The sequence below is a fragment of the Leucopleurus acutus genome (assembly GCF_964270905.1).
Source record: "Leucopleurus acutus genome assembly, chromosome: 14".
NCBI lineage: Eukaryota > Metazoa > Chordata > Mammalia > Artiodactyla > Delphinidae > Leucopleurus > Leucopleurus acutus.
The window spans coordinates 31,498,407-31,518,388 of NC_139156.1; the positions used below are offsets into that span (position 1 = coordinate 31,498,407).

Consider the following 19,982-nt stretch of genomic DNA (forward strand, 5'->3'; position numbering starts at 1 on the left):
CTTCCTTTCAGTTTTGCTGTGAAGCCAAAACTGCTCTTAAAAAAAAATGTCATAGAAAATTTTAATTTAAAAAAAAGTGGCAGTGGGTTAGGGATGAGAGGCATCTTCATAGGGAGCAGGAGCCTGGTCTGGATGTTTTCAACTGACTGTACTTATTAATTAAAAAAAAAATTTTTTTTTAATCTTAGATTTTAAAATGAAAGTTGAGTGATCCCTTAACCAAGATAATTTTAAACTGAGTTCCAGACTATAACCATTCTAATACTTCAAGTGAGCTAGTCATATCAAGCTAAATGTAAGCTGCTTGAGGCTAGAGAGGTGGTAAGTCTATCACTATGTGCTTGAGAAGGCCAGTTATTGATGAATATAAACTTACCACACGGGGCTCAGAATTACTTCAGTGTACAGCTACCTCCCCTGGTCTGGAATGCTTGTTGCTCTTTTTCTTAAATTCAGCCTTAAAGAACAGTGAGTATTAACTGACTCTCTTGAAGTGCGAGTAAGCGACAGTACACAGAACTAATTAAAAAAATACTTCTGAGGGATATAAATTCCTAACCCACACGTACAAACCTGTTAAAAAATTTTACTCTTCAAAACAAATTTTATCTGCTAAATTTTAAGTTGAATTAAGTAGCAAATGGTGCTTAAATGAAGACTATTACTGTTGACCCTCTCACACCTTTGACACCTTTGACCAGTTTCTGCATCCCTACTTTTGAAATCAGACTTCAGATTTTCTGCAGCTTGCATTGTTTCCTAATTTATACGCTGCAATTCTAACATTACTAACAACTGATTTTATGTTCAAATGTCCAAAAAGGTGGTGTCAAATATACTTTTGTTGGCTTTGGTGCTCAGTATGGAATACATAATGAATGGACAAATGTTCCCCACTACTATGGTTATATTCTCCATCTGGATAGCCTTTTCTTAGTAAGTATAATTCCAAGTCTGACTTACATGATATAGTTTAATGAAGCTGCAGATATCCATATTTATATTTAAAACAAAACACCAAAACCATTTTACCAAAAACTAGTTTTATTTTAAAATTAAGTGCATAGCACTCATCTAATTCCATTGGTGTGGACTTCAGCACCATACCGCTATTTGCAATTAATGTCATAACAGATACATTTTGGTTTGCAGTCTGTACTTTAGTGTTTATTTAGTGGACTTCGGTAAAGCCCTTTATGCATATCATTAATTTCTTCACAGTACACATTTAATGATGGTCCGGTAATCTCAAAAAACAAAAAAACCTACTTTAAAGACTAATCAATAAATTAAACAAAACAAAACCCACACCACTCCCCCACCCACACCCCCCGAAGCTAGCAGTTGTGAGTTGTATTTATATTGAAACCTAATGTTTTAAAAATAGTTCTGGTTCTCCAACCACCCCATCCCACCCCACCCTGGGTATGCAGCGACAGGAACCAATTATTTATTTTACTCTATACCGCCCCCCCCAAATTAATCCAGTGTTCTTTAGCTTTTTTAAATATAAACTGGGAAAGTGTTATTATAGGATTTTTAAAAAGGCATATTCTATAACAAGAATGACATTTAAACCAGTCAGTAAAAGCATTTGACAAGACATTAAATTACCATAGGCACCAGTTGTTGTTTCAAGTTGGGATCTCTATCCCAGTATCTTACATTCATAGTATTATTGAGGTAGTTAAAATACTGAAAATTGGTCCAGGTTGCTAGGTTCTGAATGTGAATGATATATTGTCTTTTGAACCCACCTTCCCCCAAATAATTCAAGTTCTCTTGAGGTAAGAACTACCAAAATCCAATTAGCAGCCTTCTGTAAAGAGAAAGTGGTGATACTTTCAGAAAACAATTTTCATGCTTGAAAACTGCCATGAGTGAGTGTTCTTACCTGAGTGGTTTTTCATTTTATCTACCAGACTAATAACTCCACATCATGCCCTACGTACTTATGTACTCTAAAAGTTACCTTTCTTTAAAGGAAAGGATATTCTCTAAGAATTCATGCTGACAGAAGCCACCCACCCACATTCATCTACTGGAGCCATCTGGATCGATCCGCTGCTGTGTTGAGTCCCTTCCCTTCCTAACAAAAGCCATTGGCTTGATTACTGAGACTCCTGCTGCATACCCACAACATCTTTATAATAAGTTTGTCTTCAATGCATATTGTGGCAGTTACATACCTGCCATGCAGTTTCCCTTCTATTCAAGTGCTACCTTTAAAAAAACACAAACAAAAAGACACAACTTACTAATTTTTAAATCAGAAAGCTTCCCTCCACCAAATATCTCTTCTCCCACAGTTAAGAGCACAATGTATACAGTTTCAGTTATTACAATGATTTTTTTCTTTTTACTTTTTCAGTTTATTCCCTCCAAACTCTTTACCCCCAAATTGCCCTTGCTGTAATGACTTATTGCTGTTTTCACTCATCACCAGTATAGTGACATGTCCCAGGGCAGTCCTGGGGCCAATCTAATGAAAGTCACCTTTGCCTGCTTACTCTTGACTAGCTGGATTCAAAGGTTGCTTATAAAACCTGTCTTCCATGTAACAAAGTGCTGCTCTAGCACAACCTGAGAACTACCCTGGCCATGTTCCACTTCAAAATAAACCTATGGGACTTTATTCTAGTACTGACATTTTACAGTTTTGCCTTCCCTTGAAAAAACTTTTTTAGAATAATATCAAATCTGAGTATAAATCATTGATTGCACTGAGAAATGCAAAACTTATATATGTATTATGAATGATAGGAACCACCACTTCATTCATTCTAGGATACAATTATGTTCTCGTTTGAAAACACATTCTAGCAGGAGTATACTAACCTATGTTATTAAGGTAGTTCATACTATAACATTCCCAAAGCATGTTGCATTACAGTTAAGAGTTTCCAAGTAGTTCAAATTCCCTGAGTTAAATGTGTTTAATTCTAAAGATTTGAGGCTGATCTTTAGGGGTAAAAACAACAAAAATTTATGACCATGATTTTAAGATAAGAGAGCTACTCCACCCTTAATTTTAGTACATAAATCCAGATACCTATACTACCTGTGATAAGGAAGTTATATAGAATATCTAAAAAAAATTTTTTTAACTGCACAGACTGGTATATCATAGCAATTCATGAGTTTAAACTTAGTCAGAAATTCATTTGTAGATCAAAAATATAACTCAAAACTGCAGAATAAAAAAAAGGACCTCTTCAAAAATTAATACTGTAACTTTCCTTCATAAGAAGACTGTTTGGCAAGTCCACAGATAAACATTAGTTTCTGACATATAAGCCAACTTTAGGCCCAGAGGCCACCACAGGTCAAATCACAAAACGGCAAATTGAAGTCTGTCCAAGTTTTCTCTTGTGTTGAATGTTTTTGAAATATTTGGACCATCAGTTGGGGCTTTAAAATTTGTGTCATATAAGGATGTATTTTAACAGCATTTGACGTACACACTGTTAAAGTGTTTGCAGTGTTAGCTTAGTCCTCCCAGATATTCATGGTGCATTGGAAGGGATATTCAGTCTTCCTGGTGCTGGTGTCGGAAGAGTTCTGATGCCATTTGGATCCCTTTCCTTTTGAAGAGAAGTTTACAAAAAGCTTGCCCCAGAGCTTTGAGTCACAAACAGTCTGGGTTACCAGTCTTACCTTCTCATAAAATCACCTTTCAAAGCATGGAGTAATGCAAGGGTAATGTTCATTTATCTGATAACTCCGGTTATAAGAAACATTAAGACAGGGCTTAACTTCTACTGGTATTGCCAGTGACATCCCAACACCAGTCTGCACGTGCCCAAGGCCCTGAACACTAGTTTGGAAGCCAGCAGGACATGTCGGTAGTGTGTAAGATGAGGTGTGTGTGGTAGATACAATCTGCTGACAGCTTGGTTGTTCCGATACAGGATGGCGATACTGCAGCGAGGTCTGATGCGTCTGATGGAGATACTGAGGCTGCTGAAAGTGAACTGCCCGAGAGGGCTGGGAGCCTGTCTGGAACACACTTAGTTGTGCTGGCTGAGGTCCTGCCTGTCCTCTCTGTTTGTTTGCTTCTTTCACATCATTGTCATGAGCGCTGCAACATGGAGAGAAAAGAAACTGTTAATAATGTTAACTTGAGAAAAATTTGCAGGAAAGCCACGCACCACACCCAACTCCTTAACAGCTGACTCACTGGACTGCCCCACTGCCCAGGTAGCAGTCACTGCAACCATAATTTCAACAGAAAGATCTCACTCTTAGCTTTCTAAAAGCTCCTTTCCTTGGTAGAGCCCTTGGGAACTGGCTGCTGGTAGCTTTAAGGGCTATTTTCAGCTTAGGAGCTATGTCCACAATAAGTACTTAAATATGACTGCCACTTTGGTGACATCCTGATGGTCCCACAATTCAAAGATGTGGGAATGAGGCAAGATTTGCCTGGATGATCTCAGAGTTGTGGGCTCACGCAAGAGCACCTCCTTTCCTTATTATGTACCCCGAATCATACTAGCAATGACAACCTCTACCTGGGTAACAGCCAAAAGGAATTCCCCTTCCACCAAGTACTGCTCATACAGGGGCTTGCTCATGGCCGCAGGCAGCTGTCAGAGCCAGTATCCTAAAAGCTCTGGGCCTTTGAGAACTTGTTCCCAGGGCCCCTTATACATGAAGAATGTTAATAAGAAATTACAAACACAAGAACAAAGAGGCTTACATCAATAGCCGTTCAATGCACTGAACTAAGAAATCCCAGGAGTAAGCAGTAAGACGATGCAGTCTTGTAGGCCACGTTGGAGAAAGACGAAGTATAATCCTTGAAGAAGCCACACATGCTGCAGCTACTAAAGAAGGTGCATAATTTAGAAAGGCATAATCTGTGGAGACACCAAAAATGAACCTAAGCAACAGAATGCGCAAGTCACAAGCTCACAAGTCACTTACTGGCATCTACAATGACTCACCTTGCAAAGATACTTCCAGGAAGTAATCTGCATACTTGGCCATGTAGAGTTTAGTTTTTTCCAAGCAAATCATTGGCCAGCCGTCATGAAGATCGGTTTCATGCACAGCTTCGGAGAGATAATACTCAATGAAATGGGCAGCTGTTGGAAGGCAGAGGTTCCACTGAAAGGTTTCTAATAATAATAGTTCCATATGTAGCAAATTTTGTTTTGTTAATACTAGATTCATATTAGTCATACAACCCAGGCTGTTGAGCTGCTCCAGCTTAGGCACACTATCTTCTTTTTCTTCAAATTTACCTTATAAGCAAAGGAAAATAAGAGTGAGAGAGAAAATGTTAGGCGAGTGATCAATATAAGTCTAGTCACTTAAATGGGATCTGCTGTCCTAGTGCAAAGATTTAGATCCAAAGATATTTTTTCCCCTACTTTGGGCAGATACAATTGTGCCAGAACTCTGTGGTTCTCATGTCTACATGTTTTCTCTCCTAGTGCCTCTGTTCCCCACCCTTCACCCTCCCCTAAAAAAAACCAAAAAAAAAAAAAAAAAAAAACGGAATGTGTAAACATTTTGATATATGTCCTACTGTGTAATGAAAACAGTCCTATGTGCCAGTGAAAAAATAACTCCATCATCTCACCAGCTGAATCTTTTCAGGAACTTTCTTTTGGGGGTCAGGCGGTAGTTGGTAAAAGAAAATTATGTTAGAACAGAAGAAAGTTTAAAGAAGTTAATGTCATAGTTATCTAAAATCAAAAATAGCTAAGCTTCAAGTGTTTCATCTCAGCATATTTTCAGCATAATCTCAATTCCAGAGAGATACAAATAGATTAGAGGAAAAAAACTGGGTGAATATCTAACATAAGCATTCTCATTATACAAAAAATCCTATTCCTCCTCTTCTAAATTCAAAACAAAAACCTAGCCAAGTCTGTTACTAAGAAAAGGGAGGATATTTTATACCACTTTTATATCCCCTTACTCAAAGCAGAATAGGAGTAAAGATGCTCTGATGGCTGAACGTCATTATTTGAAGGCATTAACTTCTTTTCAGGAAATACTCATCCATATGCACAGCTGAGGAATAAAATGCCCTCTCCAGCCCCTGAATAATTTTTCTATGGATTATGTACCATCTCACACTTTAATTTCCAAGCAAGCATTTACTATATATAAATCATTCACTTTAGATGTTTCTAAAAGTTATGGCTGGAGACAACTCAAGCTATCAAGTACTATTATGATTTTCCAAATGCAGCAACAGAACCAAAAGAGTTATCGTCAAATCTCTTTGGGTCTTTGTTCCATGATTATCCATAGAAGAAGGGAAATTAAAACTGAAGCTTTCTACCTCCTAGCATTATGTTCTATTTTACATTAAGGTATAAAATAGTCATATTATATTGCAATTATTATAGATTTCTCACAATAGCTTTTGCACTTGCTCATAATTAGTTAGAATATGTTATATATTACTATATAAATTTTTTGTTCTACTATTTTGATAACTATTTAAATATATTTGATTTCTTTAGAAATCTTACAATTTTATCCATTTAAAAACATTTTGGGGGGAAGACCACGAAGACTACCAAACCAGAAGAAACCAAATGAGTTTCCCTGTGAAGTTTCTCTTCCAGAAGGAATGGGTTTACACCACACATTGAAGTTCTGACAACAAATGGTAGTGGCCAGAATCACTCAGCCCAGATGTTCCACATAATGGAGTCAGTGAGGTTTGTTCAAGTCAGCCTGCCTTAGGGGCTGGGGAAGAAGTACTGCTAACTACCCTGGTCTTTGCTTAGGGAGGGTGAACGAGAGTAGAAGGTTTTGTTTCCCATGCCAAGAGACTCTAAGTTCATAACTTTAAGAAGAGTCTAGTCCCAGAGAAGTTTAAAATTTCGCTCCCACTCCAGGAATTTTGATCTTTGTTAGATTTAAACTACTCTTAACATCGCTGCAGGTAAGAGATGATCCAAAAAACTTACATAATTCAGACTTTTCAAGAATCTAGATAGTCCTTCCCAATTCAAATCACATAAAGATAAATTTCACAAGTTTTGCCAGAGGCATTTATTAGTACAGCTGAAAGCACTAAAGTGGTCTTAATGACAGTCATCCAGCATGATCACTGCATAAATATAGGAGATGAACCCACTGTTCTCAGTATAACCGAATGGAATTCTTCAGAAGGAGAATGACCTAGGAATTTAGTTCAGTCCCTCTGGATGAATCATTAAGACTTTCAAAGTACTCTATTTGTGTAGAAGCAGCAATACTGGCAGTATACTTCAAAGGAGTATTGTAAAAAATTAATGAGTTTTTTTATATCATGCTTGACGTTCCTTTGAAGAAATTAATATACCACAATCCACTGTTTAATTCAAGGATCAAGAATGTTTCATATTATCTCCTTGAAACTTTCAACATAGAAAACAGTTGTATATGACCAATTTCACAGCTCAAGAAACCAAGGTAGCAAGGTTGGCCAATTCATTTAAAGTCAATTAAGTTGAGTCAAACCCAAAATGGAAGACTTATTTATGTCTGAATTCCCAAATCTGTGCTTCTAGACCAAAGTACTACACCAGGTTAAATGGGGACAACAACTACCAGAATAGACAAACTTTTATATTATTAAGCATCCATGGGGTTTTTATATTTATAAAGTACTTGGCTATTACAAGCATGAAAGCCTTTGCATCTTGATTTGCAAAGATAAAAAATAACTTGCATGCTGCATAAATAACCATACTTGGGATTTTAATTAATGTTTAAGTTTTTTCGGAACCTTTTCATTATATATAGTAATACACTCAGATACATGGATATTAAAGGATTTCAAAAAGTGTGACAGCGTCAATGAGTACCTGCATTCATATCCAGTTTTTATTGTGCTGAACGCTATGTGTGTGACTATTTTAAATCTACTATCCGTTAATACCACATACAGATCACAAAGATCAGTTTCTTCAATTGAAAGGAAATACCAGAAGCCATGTGATTATATTGATAAAGGCCCCCAAACAGGAAATAAAGGCACAGGAAATTCTCATCTGCTTCCCAGAAAACAAAGAATTAGGGGCCACAGAAACAAAACAGCAGGTTGTCTTTATAGGAAATGTTCAGATCAGCCATGGAAACCAGCACATTTTCAAAGCCAGGAGTGAATGGCAGATATGTGGTAGTAGGGCATGGATCAGATGTCACTGTAATCTCTGCCAACCCACATTCTAGTCTTTTATTACTGAGTAGGAAAAAAGTCATCCTTAATATTTACCAAGAGCTCTCACAAGTGTATAAGACTATCTATCTAATTAAAAAATGGGTTAGGAACTAGAAGAGACAATTCATAGGAAAAAGAAAAAAGGTTCTAATCTCACTAAAAATTGATATATCAACAAAATCATCTGTGAAATACAGTTTTTCACCCATCAAATAGTAAAAAGCTTTGTCAACCCAGTATTGGTGAGCAAGGAGAAACAAGTTCTTGTCACAAATTTTTACTATTAAAAGCCTATAATCTCACTTTGGCTTCATCTTGACTCCAAAATCTTAGTTACACAATACCTTGAGCAAATTATCAAAAGCCTCATGTTTAAGACTGTTTCCATGCTCTCTACAAGTTCAATGCTGATCACAGAAGGTAAGGGAAGCCAGGGTATACATGTCAAAGAGTTAGAGTTTGAGAATTTCCCAGGATAAATCAGTCTTTTCTGGAATGAGCCAAAACCTTTGGGGCTAGGGAGCCAGTGAAGATTATAGAACACTTATGGAGGAATTAATCATTACAATGCTAACTTTTATGTGTCAATTTCATACATGCTTTTAAACATATTACCCCACTTGATCCTCACAACAACTTTGTAAGGTGTCTATTTTTATTTTATAGAGAAGTAACTTGAGACTCAAGTTCAAGTTGTTGAAATTCATATTGCTGACGAGATTCAAACCTATATCCATATAGATTTCCTATAATCCCTGCTCTAAAACACTACACGCCTCTCCCCAATCTGTAGGCCCTTTCTTCCTACCTCTAATAGTATGTACACCCAGGCAGCAGGATATGCATTAGTACCTGAACTTACAAGCTGTGCTCCATTTTTAGCCAAACTCCCAAAAGCCTTCCGACCTATTTAATAACTGAAATACAGCCGTCACCCAGTCCTGTCAGCTGTAAGTTGTTTCTCACTTTTACACAACAGGCTGCCCATCCCAAAGCAGGGAGCAGCTGGGGGAGGGGGACATCCATTCTGTGAGGAGAGAAGCACTATTTGAATAAAGTTTATGATAACTAATTGGAGAGCTGACATCGGAATCCAAATATAAGACGACAGAGTGTAAGAAACACTAGAATGAACTCCACAAATTTAAAACAGACATTAGATACTGAAAACAGGCTACCAGTTTATAAGCATCCTAAGCACTTCTGTTGTAGTAAAGTTAGACTGGAGGGAGGAGAGATTGCAGTGGGCTACTAAGGGCCAGTCTCTTTGATTCCTGACCCTAGTGAAGAGCTGATAGCTTGAACTTGTTTGACCAGTGCCTACTTGGGAGGAGCTGAGACCCTGGGGGACACCTATCTCACACTTTCCCACTCTCCAGTGGAAGAGGAACAATGTAAAAGCAATTCTCTCTCAGGGAAAAAGGGGTGGGGTCAGTAGAACAAAGGGAGGTGGTATCTGACTCTCTTAGTAACAGGTGGTAAACAGTTCACATTTGAACATAGCAAATGCAAATCCTAGTTCCTGGAAAATGAGCCAAAAGAACGACATACTATTACACGGATTAAATCAAATAACCTTCAATAAAATAAATTGATCACGACGTTAAACTAACAGTAATAGATAATTTAAAAACAAGAACAACTGAAAACTCCATTCCAACCAATCTAAGATGGTGCACAAATAAAGTATCCTTTCCCCAAACTGTGGAAATTGCAGAAACCTGACACCAATGCCAAGTACTGCATGGTGGCCAGAGTTGTCATTCAACTAGAGACCTCGGTGAACTTTGGTAGTGACATGTAGTTTATGAATATCTAGTTTATAATCCCCAAGTAACTTAGTAAGTTACTAGTAATTTTAGTCACAAATGTAAGTCAGTATACGAACTGACTATGCATCACTCATAATTTCAGTCCATAGGCATAGACCAGGTAGGGCTTGGTAGTGGTAAAAGGACAGTGATAACCACAGCAGGCAATTTTTCATTAATGATCCCAAGTTTTTAAAATAACTTAACTTGCATGTTTGACTTCCAGTGTCTCTCTACTATAAACTGATCCTATAATAAACTAACATTCTCAGGATAACAAGAAGCCATTCCATGTGGGTACTCACACATTTGACATGTCAAGTATGGGTTTTTCCAATCCTATGCAAACTATTAAACCACAAAGGGCTTCATAGCTAGTGATGAAACATATACAGAATTGTACACATGATTGCTTATGAGGATGAAACCTTAATTAAAGGTTAAATTAAAGGTTACTTATAAATGTACAAGCATTACCTCTGGCTTTCTGGATGGTGGGGAGAGGAGCAGGTAATGTGTCTGGATCTCAGAGGATAACAGATTAAGAGAGAAATATAGATATTCAGGAAATATACTATTCTGGTAAGAATTTGACTTAAGTTACATGGGGACAGGGTTGGAAGACAAGTCTAGAAAGGTGGCTGGGTCCAGATGAAAGGTTCTAAATGTTACAATAAGGAGTTTCCACCTCAACCCACAGGCAGTGGAAAGTCATCAGTGGGCTATGTTTATTTATATTCAGCCTGATCCACAAAGGAGTTGAAATAACTTACAAAAAGACCTGCTCAAGGAGATAAGAGGTTGAGGTCATCAGATGAAAGGAAAAATAAGGGCAGGAAAAGAAAATCTGAGGAGAGATTGGTTTCATAAATGATACCACACAGGCCTGCATTTGGTTTAGGTTTATTTGCAGTCAAAGTGCAAAGGTGTTTTAGAAAGAATTCTGGTGGCAGGGTAGAGGAGGAATGTTCCTTAGACAGCAATCACATTGGATCCTAAACCCTCAAGTGGAGGTTAGAGGTGAAGGCAGTCAGTGTTTCTACATGCTACTTTAAGTGGGACTTAAATTTCTATTGTAATGACATGAATAATATAAAAACTACATAATGGATTCAACTTCAATATCAAATACCATCTTTTCACATTACTAAAAGAAGAAAACTTTCAGTTTCAATGCCTTTACTCACCCTCTTTCTCTCAAGGTACTAACAAACAATGAAATGTGTTACAGGAAGATGTTAAGAGAAAGGCACCAAAAGGCTCATTATCAGATTCTCCCTTACAGCTTACTACGTAGTTTTGCCTACTGCAAAAGCAGATGTTTTCACATTTATAGCAGTTGCACATGAATCTTCAGTTCGTTAATCCAACTCATTACATACCCAGTAGAAGGTATTCTAACAACAGGAGAGTATGGTACCTTTTAGAGTTTCTCAATCTAAGCTCCACTGACATTTTGGGCTAGATAAGTCTTTGTTGTGCGGGGCTGTCCTGTGAATTGCAGATGTTTACCTTCCGCCCAGGTTGTGACGACAGCCAGAACTGTCTCCACACATTGCCAGATATCCCCCATAAGGCACAACTGGTCTTGGTTGAGAACCACTGCTTTAAGACAATGGTTCTCAATTGGAAAAGTACATCAGAATCACCTTTGGAACTTTTAAAAAGTTAAAAAATATCCAGGCCCCATGATGTAGATTGAGTCAGTAGACCTGGAATGGCTTAGACATCTGTATCAGAATCTTTAGGATGTAGGACCAGGCACACATGCTTTTAAGACTCCAGAGCCACTTTTTAATATGTCTGGTTAAGAACTGCTATGCCAAAAAGCACTTTCAACATAAACTTTCCGATACTAGTAAACTGGAATGAAAGGAATTTGGTGATATTTCACTGAGTTCTATATAAATTTATTTTATTATAAACAATGGAATTTTCCAGTCATGTATATCAGATTCATACTTACTTGCTAGAAGCAGACAGGAAAGTGCAACTAAATGCAGCTGCTGGATAGAGATGTCATACCGATCCATAAACAGGTCCAGCAAATAGACAGCAAGATGTCGGGCAGAAGGGCAGAGGGTGAAACGATTGCTCACAATGGCAATCAAGTCAGCAAAATACCTTCTAAGACTTAGTTGAGGGGACTGGCCTTTGTAGGAAGGTAACTTCAGCTCCTAAATCAAGAGGAACAACATTCAGTCTAACATAGCATATAGAAGAATTATTCCCACAGTGCAAAGGTGACACTTTCCCCCCAATATATTACTGATACAAGTGCCTAAAACACACTTTTCTTGAGTAAAACACAAAAATGAAGAAGATGAGTGGCAGGATAATGAATGGCATTTAAAATTTAAAACCAAACTTTTCTCCTTGTTCTTAACCGTATCTGACATAACCAGTTGTAGGTGTTTCTTGCATTATGGAATAAATGTATTCTAACAAGATTTTTAATAAGGGAATCCTGTTTTCCCTACCAGGTGTTTTCAGGAAAACAGCATTACCAAAATACCAACCAAACCATACATACACACCCCCTACAAGAAGCTCAAAGCTTTTGGTTAGAAGGTAACAGATATGTTCCTCGTATGATGCATACTGTATTATACATGCAGGGATGTGGAAGGTACAGACTAGTATACATCCACTAGTATCTTCTAATCAGGCTTCTCATTTTTTAAAAATTAGAAAATTTCTATACTATTAAAGTATTTCTAGAACACAGAGAAAGATGGAAGGGTTCTAAATTCATTTTATGAGCTCAGCATAATGCCACACTAAACCCAAAAGGTATCACAATGGAAGGAAGTAACATGGATATGACCCTAAAAGCACAGGAAAAAAAAAAGACAAATTAGACTTCATCAAAATAAAAACTTTTGTGCATCAAAGGACACTATCAACAGAGTGAAAAGGCAACACACAGAATGGGAGAAACTATTTGTAAATCATATATCTGGTAAGGTGTTAATATCCAGATTAAATAAAGGACTCTTTTATATATACAACTCTACAAAAAAAAAACTCAATTAAAAAATGGGCAAAGGACTTGACTAAACATTTCTCCAAAGAAGACGTACAGATGGCCAATAAGCACATAAAAAGATGCTCAAAATCACTAATCATTAGGGAAATGCAAATAAAAACCATTATGAGATACCATTTCATACCAATTAGGATTGCTATTGTCAAAAAAACCCAAAAAACAAAATCTAGAAAACAGAAACTAACAAGTGTCAACAAGGATATAGAATAACTGGAACCCTTGTGTATTGGCAGGAATTATAAAATTGTGCAGCCACTGTGAACAACAGTATTGCAATTCCTCAAAAAAAATTAAATGTAGAATTACCATATGATCCAGCAATTCTACTTTTAGGTATATACACAAAAGAAGTTAAAGTAGGGACTCAAACAGATATTTATACATCCATGTTCATAGCAGCATTGTCCACAACAGCCAAAAAGTGGAAACAAACAACCCAAGTGTTCATCAACAAATGAATGGATAAACAAAATGCAATATATACATACAATGGAATATTATTCAGCCTTAAAAAGGAATGAGATTCCGATATATGCTACAACATGGATGATTAAGTCATCTAGAGGTGATTTAAAGTATACAGGAGGATGTGTGTAGGATATACACAAATATTACTCCATTTTATATAAGGGACTTGAGCATCCTCAGATTTCAGTATCCGCAGGGATCCGGGAACCAATTCCCCATGGATACTGAGGGATAACTATATAGTTTTTCACTTACCAGATTATATTTTATTAACTTTTTGCTTATGCTATCAAGAGTGGATATAGGAACTCCCATATGTTATTGGTGACACTGACAATTGATATAACCTTCTGGAGAACTAGGTAATATAAATTTTTGAAAATGCAGACTGTAGATACCCCTTAAGCTAACAACACCAGGCCTAGGAGTTTATCCTACATATAAGGAGGTCCTTTGCAGCACTCTTTTTAATAGCAAAATGGTAGAATAAAAAGGTTAATGTCAAAAACCTGCATGGATCTCCAGAGAATTATTTTGAGTGGATAAAGCCAATCCCCAAAGATCACATAGTGCATAATTCCACTTATGTAACATTCTTGAAATGACAAAATTATAAAAATAAAGAACAGATAAGTGGTTGCCAGAGGTTAAGGGAGGATGAGGATGGGAGGAAAGAGGGTGTGCCTATAAAAGGGTAACATGGGAGATCCTTGTGGTGATAAATGTACAGAAAATGTTCTGTACCTTGACTGTATCAATATCAATACTATCCTGGCTGTGATAATTGCACCATAGTTTTGCAAGATGGTTACCATGGGGGTGGGGGGGGAGATGGGGAGGGAGGACTGGGTAAAGGGTATAGGGGGTCTCGAAATAAGCATAATTTTTTTTAAAAGCTTGATGTCTAGCAACAAGGAACTAATTAAATAAACTTAAGGGACATCGATTCAATGTGGACATTAAAATAAAGGGCAGTAGACCTATATGTGTTGATATGGAAAATTCTGACAAACTGAGTGAGGGTGGGGTGGGATGAAGGTACAGAACAGTGAATATGTATTACAACCTCTTGTATCAACAACAAAAAAATTATATTTGCAAATATACTAATTTATTGGGTATCTTTTCAGGAAGAAAACCAATAATGCTGGTAACCTTAGGGAATCAGGGAATAGTGAGGGTTGGGGAAAGCTCATTTTAAACCCAATACTGGGTCTTCCCTGGTGGTCCAGTGGTTAAGACTCTGCGCTCCCAATGCAGGGGGCCCGGGTTCGATCCCTGGTAGGGGAACTAAGATCCCACAGACTGCAACTAAGCCTGCGTGCTGCAACTAGAGAAGCCCGTGCACCGCAACGAAGACCCAGCACAGCCAAAGTAAATAAACAAACAAATAAATAAAACACCAGATACTATCCCAAAATTTTTAAACCCATATGCATGTATCACTTAAAAATATATTAGTAGGAGTTACTTGGGAGATGATAGGCTAATGGGCTAATGGGCTATTTTATGTTTTTAATTTTTGTATAAGTGAAAAAAGAATCAACAAATGCTATTGAAGAAAAAGAAAACACATTGGCTTAGGCTTGCTCAACTCTTTGAAGAGAAAAAATACTAATTTCTCTAAATAAAGGGAACATGTGAATTTCTCATGTAGTCTCTAGGATTTTTCTCTTCTTTTTTACCATTTCTGTAGAGTTTTACAATGATGTAAATGAGTTACCATTTCAAATTTCAACTTTCTTAGCTGTCATCATGTGACATTTATTGAGCATCTCCCATGTAGCAGATACTGTGCTTAACCTCAGGGATAAAAGCTGGAATACAGTTTCAAGCCTCTCTCCAGCAGGTGAACCAAAATACAGAGATTATTAGAATATAATATAGTAATGACAGGGTATTATAGAACACTGAGGAGGGAGATCTAACCCAGCTCACGGGGTGGGATGTTAGGAAAAAACAAAACCAGGGCAGGCTTTCTGTAAAAGAGGCCTGAACAAGGTCTTAAAGATGCACTGGGAAACTTAGCTGGAAGACACTTGTGGACTTTATTTTTAACAATGTTAACTTTGCCAAATGAAGATAAAACAAAGGCAAGAATCCAAGGGCCGTCACTAGGAGACTGTTAACAATGTGTCCAATACATTCTCTTTATATTATTTTAAATGGTAAAGTACAAGGGCTTATCATATGGCTGTCAGATTTAGTTCCTTGTCCATGTAGTGCAGTTATATGCATGAGAAAATGACCTATGCTTTTCTCAGCTTATGAGTTTTTTCTAATGTCTATTCCTGATCCCCTAGAATTGAATGCTCTTGTTCCTGTCTGCTTCTCAGGATCCCACAGGACCAAAGCACAGAGAGACCTAAACATGTCATCTCCATCTCCAATCTCAGGTCCCCACTAGCTCACCACCCTAAATGCCATCCCCTTCCCAGAATGGGTTAACTGTCCAGTCAGGCTGGAAATAAAGGCATAGAAGGAATAGTCACAACTCTGTGGGATATTTTCTTGATGCTTCTCACAAAATTAGCATTGTTCCCATCTGTCATAAAGGCTCCTGAAAATACTTCCCCAAGCATCCTAAGACACTAGTATACATAGCAAAACAATGAGAAGAAAGAGAAGACACAGGGTATAAGAGGACAGCTGCTTTGTTGGGGGTGGGGGTGGGGAGAAGTGATTGTATTTTACAAAAACAATACAGCTGGCATTTGGGGTTAAAGAGGATTTTCATTTGTTGTAATTTATACTCTTCCCTAGTAGATGCAAGGCTGCTCACACCAATTATTCCTCCACAAACCTTGGGCCTAAACACAGATACCTTCCATTGTGCCTGAATGGCAACTGCCCAAAGGAAGACCTAAATTCAGATGCTCTAAATTGTATGAGATTAGACTCCATAAAGGTAGGGATCATGTCTGTCTCATTCACTATTACCATTCCAACCCCTGGCATAGCACCTTGCACACTGTAGGCATGCAGATATGTTGAATAAGCATATGACTACCCAACTAAATCACCTAATTAATAGCCTGGAATTAACATGTATTCTCTGTGAGAAAAGTTCATTTTAACTTTCCTTGACTTCAGTATACTGTAAACAGTGGTCTCTCCAATTCCACAGGTTCAAGTTTTACTGATTAACAAATTATAAAGTGTGGCCATTGTGTCAAATAGCAAAAATGTGGCTTACACAATGCTTAAAGATAAAATAAAGACAACCCACAGTAGCATGCCGCAGGTGGCCCAAGACAACTTTCAGTAGCATTCTTTCAGGCCCTGTGCTATCTCGTCCTCTGATAGTTTGTAAGTAAGTTTAGTACAGGTTGTGTCTTATTCCTTGGATCCTCCCCAGAGCTCAATACACAAAAACATTCAACAAATCTGCTGGGAAAAAAATCCATTTCCAACCTCAACTAACAAAATTAATTCAGGTAATCACTCAAGATTAAAATTACTCATAAAATGTAAGAATCGAAAACCATGGAAATCACCAAGAAAAATCTTTTAAGTTTCATGTCATTACAAAACATATGTATCATTAACATCAAATATTTTCACCACATACCAGAGGAATAAAGAGCTGACACTTAGAAAATCAGAGCATTTAAAACTGAAAGACAACATCTGAAAAAAAAATTAAAAAAAAAGGTATTTGGACAATTTTCAAAGTGGAAAACCCGCAACTCTCTTCTTAACATTCCAGAGAACCATGCCATAGTTGAGACTTTTCTGTAGTACAAACAGCCTCTTAGGGGGCTGAGGTGTATTTAGTGTCTAAGAGACTGAATGTCAGAATTAATAAGCAGCATTTAGAACTCAAACTTTAGAAAAGGGTACAACTGTAACAATTTAAGCCAGAATTAGGTTTTCTAATCTACTTAACCTGGTTAAAAAAAAATCAAGATACAAGTTCATTATCATCCCAGGATCTCTCAACTCCAACAGTGAGCAGCCTTTTTATTAAAGAGTCAGCTGTTTTGCTTCTTTCCAATTTTCTATACATAATGAGTGGCTCTCTCTATCCATAGTGAAATTAAGTTAAGTTAGAGTTAATTTTGGATCTGGTCTCTCTTCTGGTTATCAAAGATGCGGAGCTGACACATTTCGCTGAGATGTGACATACAGAATAAAATTGTTACTTAGGAGCAACAATAAACAAAATTTGCATTGTGCCAGAAAGGTGTACTTTTTCCCCCAAATCTTTTAAAATATACTAGGTCTACTCCTGGCCTTTGATATTAGCTGAAGGAGCAGCTAACTCCTACCTTAAGGCTTTTTGAACACCCCCCAAGTCTTGGGGTTTCGGGGGTAGAGAATAACAAATAGTTATCACTTCCTTAGTGCTTACTATATGCCAAGCACTGTTCTGAGCACATCTACAGTATTACCTCATTTTAATCTTCACAGTCGTCCCATAAAGCACGTTCTATTATTCATCTGACAGATGAGGAAATTGAGAAGCAGAAAATTAAGTAACTTGTCCAAAGTCTCACAGCAAGTTAGTGGAAAGGCTGGGGAATTTACTGTTGTACAAATGTGACGTAACAGACAGCTGCATGCAACAGCAACTATAGAATAAAGGAGGGCTGCTCTGCCCAATTAAAAGCCAGCACACTTATCTTTTTAAATACAGTATCAAAGCCATGTTCCATCTGGAAACAAGGACATCAGAATGTCCCTTCACACCTTCCCTCTCCCAACTACCACTCCCCACCCCCTCCTCATTCAAGTTTCAGGTTCTTCTGCTACAACCCAGGGAAGAAGCCAAGAAGTTAATTAACCTTGAGCAAATAGGCAAACTCACCTTTTCTGGTCTGGAAACCAGTGGCTAAAGACCCGGACAGGGCTTTCCAGGGAGCCGAGATTCATACTAACTGGCATAAGACACCGAATGGAAAGGTCGGGGCATCGCGGTTACCTTGTATCGAAGAGCTTGATGGATATCTGCAGCCAGCTGTCCCCGCCACCACTGACCCTCCAGCTCCATGGGACCGGGCGGCGCGCCTGGCCAGACGCGGCAACTTCAGTCTGTAAGACACACCCCAGACGCGGTCACTGCCAGCTCCCTCCACGCGCCCCTCCGCGCCCCCTCCCCGAGGCGTGTGACCTCGAGCCACCCTGGGCGACTGTTCATCTTCACCTGACTCGTCCTAAAATCAGCACCGATCCAAACCAATTCCCTGACGCCGCACGTAAGGCCAGAGCCACCGGTCAGAAGAAGCCGGCTTGTTTGGATAACGGCCGGACCGGGCGCCGGGCAAACTGGGACCAACTTGGGCCCTAGTTCCCAAGGCGCGGACCCGGACGCGTGCTCGGGAAAGCCGGACTGGAGGCCCGGCTTCGGGCTCCCCGAGCCCCGGCTTTAATTCTCCAGCCGGCCCTGAGAACAGGAGACTTGACACCAGTCACAGCCCCCCTGAGGGGAAAACCTCCCGCCGAGAAACCCGGAGACAAACACCCGCGCGGCTCCGAGTGCCCGCCGCAGACAGTCGGGGGCGCCCTCCTCCCCGGGAACTTCCTCGAGGCCCGGCCGACCCCAGCGCGCACCCAGGCCGCCGCCTCCTCATCCAGAGGAGCGCACGGGATCGCGCGGCTCCAGAAAGGCGAACAAAAGGCCGGGCCGGGCGGGTCCGGTGCTCCGCCGCCAGCCCCGGCCTGCCGGTTCCCACGGCGGCCTCCCTTACCCGGAACCGCGGCCCTCACAGGCCCAGCCCCGCCAGCGTGCGGGGGACGCCGGCCCCGCTCATGCTGCGGACAGTCGGCCGCGAAGCGCCGGCCTCAGCTCGGGCCCAGCGCCGGGGCGCTCGCGCCGCCCATTGTTAAAGGACCGGCAGGCGGCTCCGCGTACAAAGCCAGCGCGGGGGCACATGCGGCCCCGCCGCTGCCAATCTCGTCTCGCGATACAGCCGGGTCATCCGGAGCCGTCCAATGGGCGGCCGGGCCGGGCCCAGGTGCAACGCCCGGCAGCGGCTTGGCGGCCCCAGCCGGACGCGGCAGCATAGCCGGTCTGCTCTATGCTGCCCTGCGCTTCGCTTTGCCCGAGAGCCCCAACACCACCTACCGCAAAGCCGGCCTGAGGTGCGGGCAGAGGGTTGAAGAGAGCGCCGGAGAAATTAAAATGCTGATCATCCTTCCGCTGGCCAATCCGGTCATGCCCCTCACCTGCTGAGAACCTTCGATGGCTCCCCGATGCGGAGGAGGAAAGTTCCGATGCCTCAAATTGGCGTTTTATAAACGCTTCTCGGAGTGGATTGAGTCGGCCTCATCTCGCGTTACAACAGCCCTGCACATGCGAGGGATGGGATTATCAGTCCCTCCATTTGTGCTTTACCCGTTTCCGAAGCCCCTTAAGTTGCTTTCTTTGTGAAATTCTGTCTCAAGTTCCACCTCGAAACCTATTCCTTCTAGAAACCTAAATTAATCTCTTCGTCCTCCGTATTTCCTTTGCTTTAGAGATTCCCAAAGCTTTGAATGA

At 39.7% G+C, this 19,982-nt stretch overlaps 1 protein-coding gene across 1 annotated transcript; it reads right to left on the reverse strand.

Moving 5' to 3' along the window:
* Positions 1-1,782: 1,782 nt before the first annotated feature.
* Positions 1,783-19,340, reverse strand: CCNJ (cyclin J). Its single transcript, XM_082854179.1, has 6 exons — positions 19,192-19,340; positions 18,426-18,535; positions 11,951-12,161; positions 4,947-5,246; positions 4,700-4,859; positions 1,783-4,081 (listed from the first exon to the last, which is right to left on the reverse strand). The coding sequence occupies exons 2-6, from the start codon at positions 18,492-18,494 to the stop codon at positions 3,670-3,672; spliced, it is 1,152 nt and encodes a 383-aa protein (XP_082710305.1). The 5' UTR covers positions 18,495-18,535; positions 19,192-19,340; the 3' UTR covers positions 1,783-3,669.
* Between the last annotated feature and the right edge of the window lie 642 nt (positions 19,341-19,982).